Source organism: Hypanus sabinus, chromosome 9, assembly GCF_030144855.1.
Source record: "Hypanus sabinus isolate sHypSab1 chromosome 9, sHypSab1.hap1, whole genome shotgun sequence".
NCBI classification, from domain to species: domain Eukaryota; kingdom Metazoa; phylum Chordata; class Chondrichthyes; order Myliobatiformes; family Dasyatidae; genus Hypanus; species Hypanus sabinus.
In genome coordinates, this window is record NC_082714.1 from 40,421,216 (window position 1) to 40,443,738 (window position 22,523).

At 41.0% G+C, this 22,523-nt stretch overlaps 1 protein-coding gene across 9 annotated transcripts in view; it reads right to left on the reverse strand.

The window, feature by feature from the left end:
* Positions 1 to 22,523, reverse strand: part of tnrc18 (trinucleotide repeat containing 18) — a 157,586-nt gene that overhangs the window by 92,626 nt on the left and 42,437 nt on the right. For 8 of the 9 annotated variants that reach the window (XM_059979526.1, XM_059979525.1, XM_059979530.1 and 5 more), the window contains one exon: positions 12,827 to 13,003. The exons of the other annotated variant lie outside the window; for it this stretch is intronic. In XM_059979526.1, coding sequence (XP_059835509.1) covers positions 12,827 to 13,003 — 177 coding nt within the window. The remainder of the gene's footprint in view (positions 1 to 12,826; positions 13,004 to 22,523) is intronic. 9 annotated transcript variants of the gene reach the window in all.

Here is a 22,523-nt window from a genome sequence, read left to right on the forward strand (position 1 = left end):
CAGGTTTCTGATCTGAGCAGATCAATCCCATTGCTTGGTTTCCCCATGAATGGATGAAAGCCTTTATCCATTCATTCATCATTGTTTGGACAAAATCATCAAACTTCTTAAATATTGTGGCAAAAGAGGTCTATTTGGGTCCAAAGCTACATCCTAACCCAAATTTAACTATGACCAGTCTTGCTCCGAATACTTGCATATGCAACCCAACCATCACTCTAACTATGTCAATTTCAAGCATACCATTGTTTTGCTTGAGGATGAAATCCAAACCTTATCAAGTATAGAAGAGATATGATAATCATCTAGCACTGGATATAATAATGATCCAAGCCAACATACAACGGCTTAACTTGACCTGACCTGCCAGCAGCCTAGGACACCTGGCCACACTCAACATTGAAGAATGTTCACTAGATCAAAAGGAGCCTCAGCATTGTCCTTTGAAGGGAGGTGAAGCAAGGACAGCAATGTCCATGTCTCAGAAATGAATTTTAAAAATATCTCTGCTGCTGCACCACCTCCAGTCTAGTTTGAAAAACACCGCTTTAATTCTGTTGCCTGACCTCTGCACCTGAGAAAGACTGCAAAGAGGCCAGGTGAATATATAGAATATATCATGAGATCATAGATGGGGAACATGGGAGCCTGCAGAGTGGAAACTATGAAATACACCCACTGATTCCGCTCAAACTACTCGATTTTCTGAAAATCACAATGATAAATTCTGATAAAATAAGCAACCTTTTCCTATTATTTCCTCCTACAACAAACAGTTTGTTATTTATAAAAATGATCTGATGATCAGCTGACTAACTAGATCATGGGCTGTTTTCAACTTTGCACAATTATACATGCCAGTAACCAAGAAAGTGTAATTCGCTGAAAGCCACCGGACATTCAGGGACATTTTTAATCCAATTTATTTAGAGGAATATTGTCGAAATGCACTTAGTGCCCATTATTGACACTGAATGGAAGTTCGCTTTTACAAGGGGTATAGGTGCATTTTATTTCTGGTTTTGTTCAGTTGTTTGTGCCGGCCACAGGCTGTGGTGCTTGCCTTACCCATCTCAGCTTCTGTCTGCTGGCCTGCTCTTCAACCATTAATGCTATACATACTACATGTCACTAACAAGCCTTCCTGGGTAAATGGATGAATAACAATTAGAAGCAGGGCGATTTCCTGCTCCACTGCCAATAGGTATTGAAATGTCATATCCCCAAAGAGAAGTGGGTAACTTGATGTGACTTGACTGACTCCACCCCACCCCACCTTGCAAGCAACTCAGTTAGTTGTCCACATTCTTTTTGTCCACGCAGGCAAGAAAATAAAAATAAACAATAATATTTTGTCCTGATGAAGGGTCTCGGCCAGAAACGTCAACTGTTTACACTTTTCTGCAGCCTGGCCTGCTGAATTCCTCCAGCATTTTGTGTGTGTTGCAATGATATTCGCATTAAGGGCACTACTATCCGAAATATTACAATGGTGTTTGTTAAAACTTCAGCCAAGTAAATCACCAGGGACTCCAAATGAATGAAAGCATTTATTAGCAGTAGGAAACATCTGAATCTTCTTTAAAAAGGCTGGTTGTGTGTTCTCATATTTTTTTGATCATGAACAGGTGCTTTCATTTCATTTAGACCCTGGATCATGAAGGCCATTATGTACAATGGAAGCTCAATCCCTTTGTCTGAGGTGGTCGAGAAAGGGGCAAAAGCAATGAACAAAACACCCTGCAGCTGGCATGGGTAAAATAAAAAAGGCCACAGGGTCTAACTTTTAAATATAAATATAAATTCCACTCAGCTAAGGTCTTTCCTCTGTTTATCTGTTTTGTCAAGCTGAAGAACATAATCATTTTTAATCCCAAGGGGGCAAATTTAAAACTCAGGATCACAGCGCAATTTCCTACTTCCCTGTGTTTACTTCAGCGCAGAGGATATTTATGTCAACTCCTCTGTGCAGCGTACCATCCATGAACCAGCCCCATCCACAGCCCAGGTAAGATCAGCATTTCAATTTAAACTTGAAGACGGCAAATAAAACTCAGGAGGCTCAAGGAGAAGAGGCGATGCCTCCTTGGTCTCAGTTCGGAACTGTATGACACACCTTCTATACCAATTACACACCGCCTGCTCTCTTTAGCCCTGTCATCACTCTTCACAGTCGATCTGTGTGTCAGGGAGGTGGGGTAGGAGGGGATGAGGGTGAGGGTGGGGGTGGGGAGAAGGTAAGAAGATAAACTGCTGGAGTCAAAATGTAAATGTCAACGTACTCTCTGTTGTTTCTGTTACTGAAGGAGGCAGAAAAGCATTTTAGTTGTCCACGCTTCAAGTCCATTACTTAGTTCCAGACAATCATAAAGTTGTGTATTGTGGTTGGGGAAGCCTGGTGCCATTTTATAGGTTCAAATTAGTCCTGCCTGGAGTGCCACAATCTCACAAGAGGCTGATTATTCAAAGTGAATTCTGATTCCAGAGGCACTTGTTTTACTTTCTGCCATACTCCACTAATTAAAAGCACAAGTTTCAAAAAAAGCCACAACGCTGAATATACACCTCAGCTGCTTGCCAGGTTCAAGACTACGGTTCTGATGACATTAGCTTAAAGAGTAACATTGGAAAGAGCAAAGTAGATCATTGCCAACAATTAGCATTCTAATACAGCTGACAATCAGTAAACATTAAAAATTTCTCAACTATTCCTCAAATAAAGCATTGCAGAGGGCACATTTAATTTTCAATGCTCTCATTACATTTCAGACAAATTCTTTGGTACATTTCCCACAGGTTGAGTGGTCTATAAAATTCATGGCTATGTTTAAGAAATAAATTTAAAGAAGCAGATAGAACAGCAATAAGGAAGTTCTAGTGGGGCAGTTCAGAACATAAAGGGTATAAAACAAGATATTGATTTCTCCTTCTGGTTTAAAAAATCCCTTTCTCCTTCTGATATAAAAAATTCCCTCCCCCCCCCCCCCTTCTCTGTTCCCTACTCTGGCCTCTTACCTCTTCCCACTTGCCTAGCACCTCCCCGGATCCCCTCCCACTTCCCTTTCTCCCATATTCCACTCTCCTCTCCTTTCAGATTTCTCCTCCAGCCCTTTATCTTTCCAACCCACCTGGCTTCATCTATCACCTTCTAGCTATCCTCATTCCCCTCCCTGACCTTTTTATTCTGGCAGCTTCCCTGTCCCTTTAGGAAGGGCCTTGTAACGAAACATTGCCTGTTGATTTGTTGCCATAAACCTGTTGAGTTCCTCCAGCACTTTTGTGTGTGTGTTGCTTCATCTGCAGATTTCCTCGTGTTTATAAAACAATGTGTTTGAGATTTAATGGCAATAAGCACGTCATCATACAAATTCAAGTGTCATGTCAGGGATTTCTCCAGATCAGTACTAAAACCTCCAGTAATTTAGGAAAATTACCATTCATTTGGGAGTGAACTCCAAGTCACTTCAGAGAGAATATCCCTTCCCACACTCTCACCAAGCCACACCCTAAGAAGATATGTGGCCTGCAAGGCATCAGGAAAGCTAAAGTTCCCAGGCATGCACAAGAGAATCAGAAACATGGAGTTCTCTCCTTAAACACTAATGGGGCTGCAAGAGGTAAACCTGCAGATGCTAAAATCTTAAATAGAACCAGCAAATGCAGGTCCGGCATCTGTAGAAAGGGAACCATAATTAACATTTCAAGCCAATGACCCTTCACCAGAATGAGAAAAATGTATAAATCAAAGTTAAAAATCAAATCAAAGATTTTTGATTTGAATTGCAGAGAAAGAGTGAGGTTGTAGAGAACAAAGGGAATAGTAAGACTTGAAGAGGCGGCTGATCGGGCAAAATTGCAGTCAACAGAATGAGTTGCAATGTAAGGAAATGGTGGATGAACTGAATAAATATTTTGCATCAGTCTTCACTGTGGAAGATGGTGGAAGTTCCAGGTGTCGGGTCATGAAGTGTATGAAGTTACCATTACGAGGGAGAAGGTTCTTGGGAAACTGAAAGGTCTAAAGGTAAATAAGTCACCTGGACAAGATGGTATAACCCCAGGGTTCTGGATGAGGAGGCTGAAGAGATTGTGGAGGCATTAGTAATGATCTTTCAAGAATCAATAGATTCTGCAATGGTTCCAGAAGACTGAAAAATTGCAAATGTCATTCCACTCTTCAAGAAGGAGAGAGGCAGAAGAAAGGAAGTTATAGGGCAGTTAGTCTGACCTCAGAGATGTTGGGAGGTTGGGAAGATATTGGGAATCTATTGTTAAGGATGTGGTTTTGGTGTATTTGGAGGCACATGATAGAATAGGGCATAGTCAGCATGATTTCCTCAAGGGAAAACCTTGCCTGACAAATCTGTTGGAATTCCTTGAAGAAATAACAAGCCTGATAGACAAAGGAGAATCAGTTGAACTTGGATTTTCAGTAGGCCTCTATCGAGGTGTCACACATGAGGCTGGTTAACGAGTTACAAGCCCATGGTATTACAGGAAAGTTTCCACCATGGATAAAGCAGGGGCTGAGTGGCAGGTGGCAAAGAGTGGGAATAAAGGAAGCCTCTTCTGGTTGGTAGCCGATGACTAATGGTGTTCCAAGGGGCTCTGTGTTGGGATCGATTACTCTTACATTATATGTCAATGACTTGAATGATGGAAATGATGGCTTTGTTGCAAAGTATACAGACAGTATGAAAATAGGTGGAGGAGTAGGTAGTTTTGAGGAAGTAGAGAGGCTATATAAGGACTTAGACAGATTAGGAGAATGGGCAAAGAAGTGGCAGAGGGAATACAGTGTCAGGAACTGTATGGTCATGCACTTAGGTAGAAAAAATGGAAGGGTTGACTGTTTTTAAATTGAATAGAAAATAAAAAAAATCTGAGGTGGAAAGGGATTTGAGGGTCCTTGTGCACGATTCCCTTAAGGTTAGTTTGTAGGTTGAGACTGTGGTGAGCAAGGCAAATTGATGTTAGCATTCATTTCAAGAGGACTAGAATATAAAAGCAAGGAAGTAATGTTGAGACTTTATAAAGCACTGGTGAGTCATTACTTGGGGAATTGTGAGCAGTTTTGGGCGCCTTATCTTAGAAAGTATGTGCTGAAACCGGAAGGGATTCAAAGGAGGCTCACATAAATTATTCCAGGATTAAGAATTGAAACCTATCGAATTGTGAAAGGCCTTGATAGAGTGGACTAAGAAAGAATGTTTTAATATGTTGGGAGTATCTAAGATCAGAGGACACAACCTCAAAATAGAGGGGTGTCCTTTTAGAATGTAGATAAGGAGGAATTTCTTTAGCTGGAGAGTGGTGATTCTGTGGAATTTTTTTGCCACCAGCAGCTGTGGAGGCCAAATCTTTATGTATATTTAAGACAGAGGTTGACAGATTTGCGGTTGATCAGGACACGAAGGGATATGGGGGTGGGGGGACACAAGATTGAGTCTGAAAGGGAAAATGGATCAGCTATGATAAAATGGCAGAGCAGACTCAATGGACAACTGGCCCAATTCTGCTCTCATATCTAATCTGTAACAGGTGCTAGTAGTTAGAGGATAAGGGATGTTGAGGAATCAGAGAAATCTGAGGCCTGAATCCAGAAGTGATTAGGAAAAGTTTTTAGTGAATATTGGGAGTGTGGTCTGGTGTGGAAGTGGTGAGGAATGAGCATATGGGGGGTGGGGGGGTGACCTGGAAGATAGAAGCTAACTGTGTTACTTAATTTATCACTCATAAAACCAACTTGTTATGGGAGTGGCGGGATACTGGATGTGGAAATCACATCAGACATGAAAGCATGATTCAAGCCAGGGAGTGCCTGACCCTGAAATATTTGTTGCAGGACTTCACTACAAGCAAAGTACAATTTCAATCATACAGCACTGAAGTAAACAGCGTGACCAAATGTCCACGCTTGCCTAAATTCTGTTGTGGAAATTATATATTAGATGATCTGGATGAGACTTATTGAAAATGCAGATAATAAAGGCAACCTATAGAGTTGAGGCACGTGTGCTGAAGGGCAGAGTTGCTCAAGTGATAGATTTAGGTTTCTTTGTGACGGATTTAGGTTGGAATGGAATGGTAACAAGCATGCAGGCAACGTTTTGCTCTGGCACCCAACTGGATGAAATATCAGCTCATTCAGATTGGCGGATAAATTAATAATATGGAAATTGGCAGTATAATTTAGATGAGTAACAGTAAACTGTTGGAGGACCTCAAAAGGTCAAACAGTATCTGTCGAGGCAAAGGTATGGTCAATGTCAATCCTGATGAAGGGTCTCGGCCCAAAACGTCAGCTGTGCTTCTTCCTATACAATCTGCCTGGCTTGCTGCGTTCCACCAGCATTTTGTGTGTATTGGTCAATGTTTTGGGTTGGGACTCTGAATCAGGATCCTATAGAAGTTTTGTCCAGTCAGGATTTGAGGTCTCAACTCAAAACATCGACAATGCTTTTGCCCCCACAGATGTTGCCTGATCTTGCAAGTTCTTCTAATAGTTTACTTTGTTCCAGATTCTAGCATCTGCAGTCTCTTGCATCTCCATGCCTTGGATGAGGGGCATATCGGTGAAGAAAAGGAGGGGAACAAAGAGCGTATCTTTTGGCAATCCAAAGAGAATAAATAGGGGCTAGTAGGTGCGCTGACAGAAATGGATATGATCTTGATAGATCAGGATGGAATAATTGGCAACAAGGGGAAACTAGAGAGACTTTTGAGGTTAGTGAAATGATGTAAAGAGTTCAAGATAGTTGAGAGGGAAAGCATATATAAATTTCCTGATTACCACCTCTCCTAGAAAGGGCGATGATAAATGAAGAGTGAGGTAGAATTGTTTAACCGCATAACTATACACAAGGCCAACAACTCTCGCTGCCTCAGCAGGCAACTTAAATGAGCTATTGGGTAACAGTGAGCAACAGAAGTATTTGATAAAATTGAGCTTTGGCATGAGTCAGTGCCTTCAGAAAAGTCATAACAGAAGAAGGAACTGCAATTCTGACGACATCACATATTTTTCCAGTGAAGTTGCATAAAAATTAGCTTCTGATCTTGGTGCTGGGGCACTTCTGTCTTACAGGGTTTTAACTCTGAAATGTGGCTTAGAGTTCTAATGCATTTACAATAAAATCACAATGGATGAACATTGCTTGGTTTATTTAGCACTGTTTACAGCCAATATGCAGCCCGAGTGCCAAGCTAATATAAAGCAAAGCCTAAGCTCTAGCTCTCTCAATTGGCACTGACTTCCTATAAAATGGGCCCCAAATAGCCAAAGGGAACTGAATAGATGGCTGTGACTGAGCTCACAGTGGCTTGTTGGGAACTTCAGACTCTCGTTATCCAAAAAAAAACATCTTGTTCAAATGTGTTATAGAAGCACAACCCTGTAATCTCTGAGCAATAGCTGAATGATTCAGCAACCAGTTCTTTCAGATACTCTTCCTTTTAGAAATCAGTCCTAAAATTCCAGGGTCAATGCAGCTTCTATGTATCCACATATTTGAGCTGAAATTTATTAAACGTAAAATTATCACACTAAAATATAATTTATTCTGTGAGTTTATTAATAGCAAGACAACATAAAACATGTTTCTTAGATACACCAACATTGTCACAATAACACGTATAACTGCAATTGCAACTCACTGTTTAAAATGCAATGTGATTTGTAGAATTTATCAAGTGGAATCCGGTACATTAGAATCCTTAAATGAATGGGTTAATCCTATTTTAGGAGGAGGGACAACTTCATTAGATGGATAAAGAGGATCTGAACATAGTTCGATTCTTTCCAATAACAATCTGAATTGCTGCTGAAAATGGATTTATATGATTCACTTGCAAGCCAACCTTTTCTTTCAACTTAAATAGCCACGTGTGCCTAAAAAAACAGGGGAACACAAGAACTTGCTGGTGATCACGACTATTTTATTAACCCTTCAATGGCTTTTCTTAACTCCTCCTCCAACAGTAGTCCATGTTGACCTAATTAGCTAGGTCTAGAGTAGGAGATTTATTAATGAGATAATTATTATGTTATTTTAAATGTTTAACAGTGGGGTGGGGGATTAAAAGAGGAAGGGTGGCATGTCACAGCAGTACTCAGTCAGGAAGGGTTGGAGAACTCACCTAGTGAGGCTTTATGAGTAGAACTGAGGAATAAGAAAGGTATGGCCACATTAATGGGTTTAACGTGGTCATATCTTGGTATAGACCAGCCAACTGTCTGCGGGATTTAAGAAGCAAATTTGTAGGAAGAATACAGACTGTTGTAAGAAACATAAAATTGCAATAGTAGGTGATTTCAACTTTCCACATATTAACTGGAACTCCCATACAGTAAAAGGGCTGGATGGGAGAGATCTTGTCAAATATGTGCAGAATCAATGCATAAAAGTCCAAACTAGACAGTGTGAAACTAAATAGGGAATGAGACAGAATAGGTGACAAAAGTTTGTTTAGGGGAATGCTTTGCACTTAGTGATCAATTTCAAAGTAAGTATGCAAAAAGATAGCTCTGGTCTGTGGGTTGATACTCTAAATTGGAGAAAGGCCAATTTTGATGGTATCAGAAAGATTTGGCAAGTGTGGATTGGGACAGGCTGTTTTCTGACATTTAGTAAGTGGGAGGCCCTTCAAAAGTGAAATTTCGAGAGTACAAAGCTTGTTGTGCCTGACAAAATAAAAGACAAGGTTTAGTGAAGCTTAGTTTTGGAGAGACATTGAGGCCCCAGTTAAGGTAACAGAAGGAGGTACATAGCAGGTGGAGGTGGTAGTCGCAGGATAAAGTTTCAACTTTTGAGAGAAATTTGGAAAGGTAAATGGATGGGAGTGGCATGGAAGGCTATGGTCTGGGTGCTGGTCTGTGAAGCTCAGCAGATAAATGGTACAACACTGACTAGGTTGGCCGAATGGCCTGTGTCTATGCTGTAGTGTTCTGTGACTCTATTGATGTAATTTTTAATATTGCAATATGAGACTGAATTCGCTTTATTTTGCAAGATCAACTGAACCAATAGAAGTAAATTTAGTGCTCACTACAATAGGATCAATAAGAGACTCCCAAAGATCCTATAAGTTTTGTGGCAAACATAAAATCTATTCCTGTGGTAGTACTGTCACTCCTCCTTGGATGCAACATTGCCAGCATCTTCTGTGAGGGATTTACTGAAAGGGAATCTGTGAACAGGGAAAGTGAGACTGAGAGGAGAAAGAATCTTTTTACAGTGATTATTATACACAGGACAGAAATAAATGATTCAATCGTACAATCAGTGCTATTCTATGCCCACACTTTCTTCCAGCCCACTTTGTTCCACTCTGTCAGCAATACTGCTTCTGTTTTTCCTCATGTGATATTGTTTCCCTTTAAAAATATCTACTTGAAGGGAAACTGGACAAGCACCACAACCACTTCAAGCCATTGCCAGCTCTGGTTTCTCATCACCTCATGGGTAAAGAAGCTTCTCCTGGTGATTAAATTTATTGCCGCTAAGATTCCACAAATAGGTATACCTTTCACACTATTATTGGATTTTTCTTAGGACAGATATTATCACCTGCTGATTCCACAAAGCCTACCCTACCACTTACAAATCACAACCTGGAGTCTAAAGGCCTTCCATATGTGTGGATAAGTAAAGCCCCATCAACCATCTCAAGAAGAACAAGATCAGAACAGCTGATCTCAATGGCATCTGTCTACCAGTGTAGGCACTCCCTCTCCCGTGGGTACCCACACCGCAGCAAGTTGCCCTTGTCTTTTTGGTATCATCTTTGGAATTTCAGACTCCCATTATGGTGTGGAATAATGAAAGAAAGGTGAGTTTTAAATCTAACACCAAATTTAAAACCTAAGATTTTCATCTCTGACCAGCTGAAGAACAAAGTAACAAGTATATTAGAGAGGAGCTTCTGGGTCATTAATAGACCTGGAGTGGGCACACTGTTAACTGCCTATTTTACCCAGCAGTGTTCTCTGTGGGTGGGGAATGCAAAAAGATTGCATGGTGTCATCTGGGTGAATTGGAGTGATCAATAAACTCCATGATTTGTAACTTTTAATTGTCTTAAGTTGGGAGTTTTATGTTCATACTAATTCTTCTTTCACATTCTTGACACAAGGGCAATCCGTTGTCTTTTTTTTGATAGATTATAATATTGTAAGGCATAAAGAGGGAAAGAGTAACTTGGTAGCTTTTGGCCAGGGTGAAGCACTGGGTAAATCAAGGATAAACCAAAGGGAAATCTCCACTCAGCTGTCCAAGATTTGCAGAAATTGGTGAGTTCCTGCTGCTGGAAGGCCGTCAATCAGCTCCGGCCTCAAGCTCTGAAATGTGTTGACTTCCAAAATAGCAGAGGCCACCCCAAGTAGGGGAACTGATTTGCCGTCGCTAATCATTGCCCTCGGTACTCATCTTTGTACAACAAAGTTATATTTCGCCAGCATCTTTAACACAGCAAAAAGTCCCAAGATGATGCACAGGAGCATAATGGGGCAAGGAGCTCTGACACTGAGCCAAAGAAACCAGGTGGCTGGGCCTCAGAGAGAGGTTCAAAGCAGAAATGCCTGAACTAGACAATTATCATCCAAGGAAATGCACTACTTCAATTACAGCACCTAGTTCACATGGAAGAGAACATCCAGTATCCTCTAGAATGGATTTAGGACTCCCTGGTGGATGGAGCATTTGCAGATATAATGTGTGCAGGGGAGGGGAGGAGGTAGCACAAAGAGTGTAATCTGTAGAAGATGACAAATGTTTACTGATGCCTGCATGGTACATCAATGGACCCAGCAGCTTCCACTTCTACATGACAACTTCATATCATTTTCATGGGTGCAGAGGCACATTTACTGCAATATTGCCTGGAGTTCAGGCAGGTCTTTGCTATAACCATGGACTCCCGTCAGTAGCACAGGGAAGGTTCCCAATTCAGGCTGGCAGCGTTACATTATGTGACCTCCACCCCAAGCCAGTCCATACAGTCCCACAACCTTCTATGTTATCCCACATTTTTTCAACACAAGGTAAAAACAAGATACACTTTATATACCCTCAATGTTTTTTTTTCTTTCCTAGCATTGTAGTGACTAGAAAATTAATTGCAACTTCCAAAAGTCTCCAGGGCAATTTTGGAGGTGCTTGGACAATATGAAATAGAACAATGATCTCTGGTGGGAAAAAAAAGAATTTCTTCTACAGAACAGGGAGCCAGCGTGTATAAAGGTACAAGCAAGTTAAACCTATATATCCAAAGAATTATTTTTAAGAGTATGGATGGGGAAAGGTGGGTGAGCACATTAAGAAGTCATAAATAATTTTTTTTCTCTATGCTGAGGTTTAGAAATGCAGGAACTATTCATTCATCACCTAAATGGTAGCCCCCAACTTCACTCCCATGCTCATCTGAAGTTACAAAAGCTAATCCCAGTCCATTTCTCTGATGTAGTGCCATCCCATTTTAAAATTTTTATCACAGAACTTTATAGACCGTAAGTCATAGGAGCAGAATTTGTAGTATAGAAGGTATTGTACAGCCTATCTCCTATGAATTAGACCGTTGTAAAATGATCCAGTTCATCCTTCACCCCCCCCCAACACTTTCACCATTGCTCAGCCAATTATTTCTTGTTCAAGGCTATATTCAACTCCAATTTGAGGATAAAAATTGAATGTGTTGCTTTTATTCAACACACTGCAGTCCGTAGTGCCTTGCTGAACAAAAAACAACTCCTGCTTTCTCCTTTGACCTTCCACTGATGACAATTTATTTGCTGTTTTCTGCTAATCACCTTAAATTAACTACAAGACACAAGAGACTGCAGATGCTGGAATCTGGAGCAAAAATATAAGCTACAGGAAGGAATCAGCAAGCAAGCTGCATCTGTGGAGGCAAAGGAATAAAGAACATTTCAGATTGATGCCAAGCATCAAGACTGGAAGTATCAGGAAAAGATCGCCAGGGAGAGGGAGAGATGAGGCAGAGGATAGTAGGTGGACATAAAAGGGGGGGAAAATCAGATGGAAACAGATGGTGGAGGGGAAAGACAGATGCTGGTAGGTGATAGGTGGAACTAGATAAGGAAGGGATGATGGGCAGGTGGAATGGGTGGAGGAATGGATAGCAAAAGTGAACCAAGAATAGATATTGGTATTTGGGTGATGGGCAGATAGAACTGGTAGGAGTGGATGATGAGTCCAGGTTTTGAGGAGAGTGGGGACAGGAAGGAAAATACAGACTAGTTACTGTCCCCTTGCCTTCCCTACTCCAACATTCATGAATTTCACACCTCAGTGGAATAATCCATTACCCTTCTTTGAGCTATTGGGAAAGACCTGCTGTTGACTCTTCACACAATACTAACCTAAGGAAGAAAGTGCGGATATGATCCAAGACCTTTTACACCCTGGAACAAAGTTACAGATAATAGGAAAGGAGATTGCAAGATTGTCTCTCCAATTGGCTACACAGTTAGAGGCTGCAAACGCACAAAATGCTGAAACAGGGAGAAGACGTCATGATTGCTAAACCAACACACGTCATTCTTTATTTGTCAGGTGATAGGTTAAACAGCAGATGATTATTCATAGGGAAAATAACAAAGTCACAATTGGGTCTGGCCAGTTCCAAAAGCTTTGTGTGAGAGAACTAACATTCAAGTCCCTCAGAAGTTGCCGCTTACTTGCTGTTTTCCAGACCATTTCACCAAAGGCTTTGCAACACACGAAACTGTTGACAAATCAGCCCGTTGTTCAGTTCAACAGCAGACCTAAACCGCAAAGACGGAGTGCAGTTGAGAATTTATTTTTACCTTCGTGAGGGTGTGCCACCCAGAGTTGTGCCATCTGGATATTTGTGGGGTTGGGTCCACGGAAGGAAGGGTCAGAGGGCAAAGGAGCGGGGGTTCCGTGAGGTGCAGTCGAGGTCCCTAGGCCACTGGCGACGAAACCCCCAAGAAAAGGAGTTGAGCCACCGGGGTAGGCATCACCTGATTTGGGGAGAGGGATGGGAAGGGTAGGGAGAGACAGTACAGTCAGGATCTACTTGAATATGGTCCACAGTATTAACCAATCGACAATGTGAAAAAAAATCATTCTTGATTTAATTTGAATTTAAAATACAATAAAGTGAACAGTGTAACATTTACTGCACATTAATGAAGGGTTAAACCTCACGTCTTTGCAATGCCTTTTCAAAACCACCTTTGGAGCTAATAGATTGAGTTGGACTCAAAAACAGTGTCTGTTCCAATCTCTGTCCTTAGATTGAAGATCAGCGCTGCAGTTCATTGGACTGTAATTTGACCAGGTTTAATGTAAAAAAAACGCTCAGAGGCCACAACACATTCGCAACACTGGGGGGAGCAGGGTTTGTCCAAAACCCTTCTTTAAAAGTCTGTTTAAGTTCAAAGGAGCCATTGGGTACAGAGATCAAAGGACATGCACAAACATCCAAAACAACTTTCTGCACAGAAATCAAATGAAGCTGACAGCAAAGTTACAAGTGTATTAATCCATGCTTACTAAAATACACATTTTTTTCTCCTATTCCTCATTTTCATTAGTGTAACTAAAGCAATGCCTATTTACTTTTCATCTAGTCATGATTGCAATAACATGACATTTGCTTACAGTGAATAAATGTTACAAAATCCACCTTTATTACCCTGTACTTTGGATCCATAATAGTCCGCAATTTTTCTTTGCAGTGGAAGTTACAGACTAACGGCCTTGCCCAGATCAGATAAATGTTCTGTGGACCTACTGAAGCTGTAAAGAGAGGAAGATTTCAGGAAGTGGACAGGACCCACGGCAATAACCTGAGGGAGCTAGATACAGAATTACGACAGTATACAGTCATTACTGATGCAGAAAATAATCCAGTTACAATGCATCTTACTGTTGGAAACATTATTCAGCGTTATTGCTAACCCCGTGTTGATCTGAGAAAAGGCAAAATGTACAATAAGTCAAACAGATGGGTCAGCTGCATATACAAAGAAGCTGTCTGCAAAATGAGGTGCTCTCATCACTGAGAGAAAATATTCCAGACTCAAGACAGACTGTGGGGACCTGAGGACAGAATCTAAAACAAATATCAGGGGAACGCAACGATGTCTATAAACTGACTTCGCTCACCCTGGTCAATTTTACTCATCAACTCTTGTTACTAAAAATGTTAAAGATGGTCACTATATGTGGGATCTTGCTGTGTACAAGGCAACCAAAAAGTTTTCCATATTAAAAGGGTGACCATAACTGCAGAAATATTCCTCCAATGGTTATACGGTGATTCTGTAAACTCTAGGCTGGAATATAAAGACAAGTTTCTTCTTGCTGAACAACATTTGATGCTGTAGATATTTTACGCTTTAACATGGGTATCACATTCAACATTACAGGTAAAAGAAAAGGCAGTATCAAAGGGTGGGGGGGTGAGCTGGTTCAGACAAGGTCAATAAAGCAGGAAAACAGGTTATTGTGCAAATATGGTCCAAGAAAACTGCTGTGCACAATACGTCCCAAGTGAATGGAAGGTCGTGACTTCACAGCAGGCACTCAGATACAAAAAAGGCCAGGTTAAACCCAATGGCACACGATGCTTCGTTTTAGCCTGGCTGTTACTTGCTGCTTTCTATCCCAAGCTCTCTAATTGCAAGCGCATCTGAATTGAGTTGTCTTAAGCTTGCTTGTGTATCGTGTTTTATGAAAGGAACTATGAGGCAACCTGCGGCGCCTCCGGTGCAGTGAGTCTAGGTATGGAGTTTGACCACAGAAAAAAAGGAAACCAGTGGCATTGCATGAAATCCACATCATCTCAAAAAAAGCAGGGATCTGTTTAGTATTTTTCATACTGTGTTGAGATTGAATACTTTAGTTGAAGAAGTTTGGCTCTGCCAGTACCATTCTTATACCTGTATTGTTCACTGGCTCGATAAAAAGAGTTTTATGCTGCAAAATTTGAGATCCCTACACCTTTTACCAGCTACTTTACTGGTGGTAAATAAAATCCCATTTTTAATGTAGGAATATAGCAAACTCTAGGTAAACATGCCTGATTCATTCAGCAGTTTTCAGAGAAGTCATTTCAGCTTTCCCAGGACCTCACTTTGCAAAGTCTACACTGATTGTGGAAGCTAACTTTATAAGCAAAGAAGAGCTAAGCTCCCATCAGTGCTGCTTTGGGGACTGCCTGGTTGAGAGGTCTTACTTGGGAGTGCCATTAGGCTTGGCATCTATGCCTGTAAATAGAAAGTAACTACTCTCTCAATAGGTCCGGAGGTCGCACATCTGATTTTATGCCCTTGATTTGAGGAATATAACTCCTCCAGTCACTGTTGTTTACTGGAGAAATCACCCTGCTATCATCAGGGGTTTTGGTGTATTTTCATTCAGGAGTATTCTTGCTATAGTTTGGAGATACTCATTCTCAATAGTCCATTATCGAACATTGTTTCATAATCTGATGATTAAATTCACTTTGCTGTAAAATGGACTGTTCCTGCCTAACTTTAACTTGACAGGCGTCTGCGTGGGGTTGGGGGGGGGGGGTGGGTTGGGGGGGGGAACGACCATGCCTTGGCTTCTCATTTCAGCTCCTTCTCCTGAAGTGAATCACTCATTCAGTGACTGCTGTGCGACTGTGCTCCTTGTTTAATGATTTACGCCCATACTTGAGGTAAGGTTGCACTTCATGTGGGATGCCAGGAGTCATAGAATTTGACAGCACTGTAAGAAGGGCAAACATGCTGGGCTGGGGAGTGGTCATATCGTTTTGGAGAATTGGGGGGGGGGGGGGAGGTTACCATCTTTGAATTTATGGATGGAAGGAAAGAGGCTGATTATCACAATTAGTGTAAGATATCTGACCAGGTGCCCTATATTTTTCTGACCCTCTATCAACAGGAGGAAAAGAAAACGTTCTGCTGTTTGTGGGAGCTTCCTGAGCATACAATAGCTGTGACCACAGATATTCGGCTGGCCCAGGGCCACCTTTATATATTCTTAATTGCTTTAACAAAGACACATGTAAATGCAAATTATTTAAATTTATTTCTTCTACTTAAGAGTCAAATGCCACAATGAAAGGCTTTTCTTTCAGGACAAAAATAAATTCACACTACTTGTATGGAGCGCTGAAATCAAATATTTATCAATTGTTTAGGTAACAACCACAGTTGTCTGCTGTTGTTCAATTAAATCTGATTATCACGAGTTAAATATTAGACCAGTATGACTGTGGTTGCTTATTAATGGACAATGTACAAAATGAAACACAAATATTCACATTCATTTTGCTTTAACAAGGCAGTGCAAGTTTTTCTAAAGATCATCATCATCATCACCAAACAAAAACCTGTATTTAAAGAAAGAGCCTCCCTTAAATAACAAAAGAAATGTTGCGCTTTTTTACACAGTGGGATTAAATATAAACCTCTTGTTCCCTCATCCGCTCCCTTCCCAAGCCATCTGCTGACCTCTACGAAAAGCTATTTTGTTGAAATACACTATTGGCTCGTTAGCAGTTGTATAAAAAAATCTCCAGCCAGATGCCTAGGTTTTCATGTAGGTACCTCTGACTCATTACTCCATCATTGGACTCAACATGAAGTCTAGGTACATGATCAACCAAGCAGTTCTTATCTGGCCCCTCATCTTTATATCGGCATAGGTACTCGATGCCGACATAATTTAAGTACTCATGTTTAATAATATTTTCTTCATCTATTTTTTTATTAATAAACATGTGTTTAATATATGTATTGTTTTTAATACTCTTAAAAGCTTTATTTAAGCAACTTCCACCAGATTTTAAATTACTCACTCAAAAGTGCAATATTATACTTCTGTGACTGCAGTTCAAAGCAATGTTTACTGTGAAATATTTAAAGATTTTGTGAAGACACAATATAAGTGCTAGTTCATTTTACAACAGGGATTTTTAAATATAGACATTACTAAACAACAAAACCAGAATGTCAATCTGAATATGTTTGAAGTAGGCCATTCTTTCCCTCAACATGCATACACATGTGCTCACACACACACACACACACACACACACACACACACACACACAAATTATTGGATGACATCCACAACTGTAATAGCTTTTAAAGAAATATGGGTGGGGGAGGCCAGTGGGAAGTTGATTACCAGGGAAAGTTTCTTCGTAATGCCAATTTAAAAATTATAATTTCTGCGTTCCCTATCCAGGACTGGTCTAAATGTGACCACACTGGCCCCCATGATCAACTTTTAACCTGAGGTGTCCTACCAAGTTGATAAATTGTACCAAAGCCCAGGCAATAAATACTGCCTTTATCAGTGATACCTGTACTTCAAGAATAATTAATTATAAACTGTGGCCTTGTCATTGAACCAGACATTCAGTCACAGTGGAAGACAAGGATAACCTCCACTACAGTAATCCAAACATGAATTGTGCTCCTCCGCTTCTGCGAAGAAGTCACTATCCCAACCTCACTTGGTGTAGTCTAACACACTCAAAACATTACTGTGCAAACTATTTTAAAAACCGCACCTTTTTCAATTGTGGGTGTTCTAAATTCAGGCCAGTATTAAAGGAGTGTGTGTGATCTTGCAGGTGAAAAGCAGTGCTGTCAGACACGGAACAACTAAAAATACAAATTCCACTTTTGCTTAACTTCAGGGGTTTAATTTTCCATTTACATTTCTCTCTTAAAATAATGCTGCAGTACAGCTGGAAACTTCCCACACCTCACAAACAATATAAATTATGTCTGGCATGTTAAGTGTACCGGTGACAATTGCCTAAGACCGAAAATAAATGTTTTTAAAAAACGTACTTGTGCAATCATTTATCTGAGGAGAGTAACCTTTGGCAAAGCTCTGCTAGTTGTCCCCTTGCAGATATTCTGCAGACAGTTCTGAGTATGACAGAACTGAAAGGAATCCGGTCTCTAATGAGGAAGGAACTTAAGCTTGGTTAACATCTTGAAATTGTGAAGTGTTTATCAACAAAAGGCTGGGGTGAGTTATAAAATGCGAAAAGGGCAGAATAACAGCTGGCCAAGTGCATTTAGTCCTCAATTTCTATCAACATCCTTGTAGTATTTATACACTTTCATAAAGGGAACTGGATTGGGACCTGGCTAGGGCAAAGATCAGACCTCATAAAAGGTGGGTGGTTAACAATCACATATGCATTATCAATGTGGTCTCCTGGACTGCTTTCAATTGCCTAAGGAGGTCAGAGAGGAATTTTCCAGGTTCCCTGCCCTCCCCCATTCCTCATTCCAACCCAGGATTTATCTTTCTGCTTCTCATCACTGTCATGTGACTGCGGGGGCAGGGAGGTGAAGGAAGCATCTGGTCACTGTTGCCCGAGGCATCGTCAGTGCAGGGGCAATGGCAAACAAGCTGCTGCCAAGCAGCCTATCAATAATATTTATATTTATGCACAATATGTGGCAAATTCCAAGCATTCTTCTCTCGCCTCCACTGTCCAACTCCAATCAAGCAGCTTCATTGAGGATGGATCTTACATTAAATGTCTGTTAGGCAAAGATCCTTTACCATCCTATCCCCACCAAACATGACTGCCATTCCCCGAAATCAAAATTCACGATGGGTCCCTGGAACACATGTATCACTTTTCATATCTTGGGAGTGACCTCCAGCAACACTCCCTCTCGAGCGTTCCAGGTCGTCATCAGACAACTAAGGACAAGCGTGTTCAAAATACAACTCAATGCCTGCTGAAGAGTGGTGATCATAGAGTCATACAGAGCCAGGCTCTTTGGCCCATCTGGTTCATTCTGCCATGATTCCCCTTTTAATTCGTCCCGTTTGCCTGTCTGCGACCTGTGTCCCTCTAAATATTCCCACTCCATTTACCTGTCCAAGTGCCCTTAAAATCCCTCCCTCCTGCAGCTTACTGTATGCAGCTCAAAGCACGCTACACAGTAACTATTTTTATTGTATTAAAAAATAGCACTGATGCAGTCTCCAAAAAATCCTCGAAGGTCATGAAGACAGGCCAACAACCCCAGATCCAAGGTTCTGATCACACTTACCAAGACTTCAGCAGGTAAGGCCACACTGTCCACATACCAGGCTCTACTCAGCGCCCACCAAGACATTGGGTTTCCAGAAGAGTGAAGGAAAATGCTGAGAGTCGACCTTAAAGTCTCCATGAACAAATATAACATCCCAGCCGATGCTACCATCCTCGGCTCAACATGAAGGAGTGAACACCTCAGAGCTACCTCAGCGGCACTCAGAGGTCAAGAGCAAACAGCAGAAGTAGATCACAATATCCCTAACTGCCCTTGCCCAGTCTACATCGGACCCACATCAGAATCCACAATTGTTCTTGCTCCTGGAAATACCGAGAAAAGGAAGCAATAAATCTGTGTTCTCTGTCTGTCTTTCTAACACCTTGTCAAAGTAGTTCTTCCTCAAGTGATATTTGTACTGTCAGCTTTGGCACCGATAGGGATATTCCAGTCAAGCCCTGTCCCAGCCTGATGATGAAACCTTTGTATTCTTCACCAGGGGTCACTGATTTTATTTTCCTACATAACCTAGACTGCTATGTCAAGCATCAGAAGCCAGTCAGTGCAGAATAAGCCAGGAACTGACCAAGACATCTCTGAAACATAGAAACTTCAAGTTTGGAGACAATCTGTCTTATCTTCCTCTGTTATCTCTTTGAACTCTCCCCACTCTCATCCACCGATCTTCACATATTTCCATTCAACCACTTATCCAAATCCCCAGAACAATACAATTTCACTTCCTTCTGCTTATCATTCAGGCAGTGAGTTCCAGATCAAATCAGCATGACAAAAAAAATTGGTTCCTTTGTCCTTTCACCAATCTTTTAAAAATTATGTTGGCCAATCTCCCTGCAAGATGAGAACCTTCTCCTTATTTAGCTTTGAAAAACCCCGTTAATTTTTGAACACCTCTATTAAATCTCCTTCTCTAATCTCCAGTGAATATTTTTGGCATCTCTAGTCTTTCCCTGTAGCTAAAGACCCTGGGGCCTGAGCCTATCACCATTTGCAGCCACTGAAGGATCTGCTTCTCAAACAGTGGTACTGATAAGCAGGACTCCAAAATAGCCAGGCCTAAACAGTTACTTGTGGATGCTATGCCTCTTTTTATAAAACCCAGTGGCTGCAGATTTCTTGGTAATTTAATACCCACTAACCAATGAAATTACAACATTAGAAGTTATTTTGATTTAATAAACTGTTTCCATTCTCCATCATTAATGCAGATGAGCAACTCATTCACGGATGCATGAGACATAACCCCACAAATGGGGAGAGCTGTGCGTTTATACATAATATTAAGTGTAAGGGATAACTTCACTCACCCCATCACTGAACTGTACACTTGCTGGTCAGAAACCAACTACGTGCACTTTTCGTGGTTTTACGTGTCACGTCCACAGAATGAATGGATAGTCTCTACCCCTATCGGGGAACGGGTCTTGTTGATGGAATGGGCACTTGCCGGTGTAGTGGGCAAATCGTCTCTCATTGTTAGGGCATTGTCCAAATGATGTCCCAAGGACCTTGATTCAGTCTTCCAATCCCTTTTCAGGAAGGTGGCAAAGAGGGATGTGAAGCGTTGGATGTTACTTGAAACTGAGAACATGAGCTATGATCAGACCAATGACATTCACCATGACTAAGAACACGGGAATGTGCCATCGTCGTGAATTTTACTCTACGTGCCTATCTTCTCTGGACAGACCCGGGCACATCGGATAGGCCAGGAAGTTGTGGCCACCACCATTTTGTGTGTGTTATTGTTTGAATTTCCAGCATCTGCAGATTTCCTCGTGTTCCCAGTACTTATGGATTTACTCTCAAGGACTCTTCATCCCATGTTCTTGATATTTATTTATTATATTTGTCTTTTTCTAAGCTCAAGCTAGTAAAACCTGAGGTACGGGAATAGCCAAGCACACTCATTTCTCAGTTACCGGTAACTTTTGGTCTACTTCTAGAGATGTTTAGCATTGTGGCTTCCTGGAGAATTACATACATATTGCTGTGTAGCAATATTTGTTTAATGCTATTATATAGTGACTTTGGGATGATACCTGTTGTAGATATAACTATCGGGGCAATGCATACCCTGTTCCTGTTCCATAGTTTTTCAATCTCCTCTTTTAATTCAGCATATTTCTGGTGGTGTTTGCTTATTTATTTCTGTATGTTATTACGTGTGTTTGGAATAGCCATATCTATTGAGTAAGTTGTTCTTGCTTGTTTATGACATCCAGAAGGTTATTATGGATTGTCCTATCTGTTGAAATGGACTGGTTGTAATATTATTTGTAGGTCATATTATTATTATCATCATCAGCATAATCTTCTTTCTTGTTTTGCATTTGCACAGTTTGTTGTGTTTTTTTAGCATACCGGTTGTTTGTCCATCCTGTTGGGTGTGGTATTTCATTGATTCTGTTGTGATTCTTGCTTCTACTGCGATTGCCCACAAGAAAATGAATCTTGGGGTAATAATATATGGTGACATCATACACTTTGATAATAAATTTACCTTGAACTTTGTACTTTTTTACTACTGCTACCAAAACCACAAGCCAATTTGTTCATGTATATAAAGAGCAGCATTTAAGCTAGTTTCCGCAGTTATTAATACACATTCCCCGCATGAGGAAATAAATAGATGGGGCAGTGGGGAAGGAAGATCCTTTCCTAATGTCTCATTTTTGCATAACGTCCTGTGCAGAAGCTGAGTAATGTGCCTTTCTGCAATTTCCTCTGCCACACCAAGTAAAATGCAGAAGCATCATTTAAGAAAAAAACAGAAGCTTGCTGGACAAACAATATGCATGGACACGCATATACATTAGTTCTAGTTTTCAACTGTAATAAGCAGTCAATCTTCTACAGGAATCAGAACAAAATGAGGATGTTTTCAGCTCAACGGCTCTGCTATCAGTCGGAAAACAAAATGCATGCTTCAGTGCTTGGGATACTCTTTGGTGGAAGAGGGACATTGTGTCCAGGTGCTTTGCTCCTTGTTATTTTCCAATGAGTTGTCCTGGGAATGAGGAGGTGAGTTCAGGGCTAAGCTTAGTTGCCAAGCTCACCGTTGACTGTACTTTCCACGTTGGTGAGACAGGAGAGGGCCACGCTGAATGTGGTACAGCAGAAGTTGTCGCCTTTAGGCAGGGAATCAGTTTGTTAACAGATCAGTGGGGTTGATGAGGTAAGGGGAAATTTGAAGCATGTAAAATGCTGCAGACGCACCCTCACAGGATTGCTCTCTGCAAAGATCAAGGTCACATGAATTCCAACATCCTCGCTGTGGTATCACTCCAAGCAGCTATAGCAGACTTCTGGTATGTCTCCATATTTCCTGTTCTCTGCTGCTTCAGTGAGGTCACTTGGGCATTGCAAGTGCTAAGAAACTATTTCTTCTAGTTTGATCGAAGGGAGGAACAGGCAGCATCTCAGACACAGACCATCTCACTTT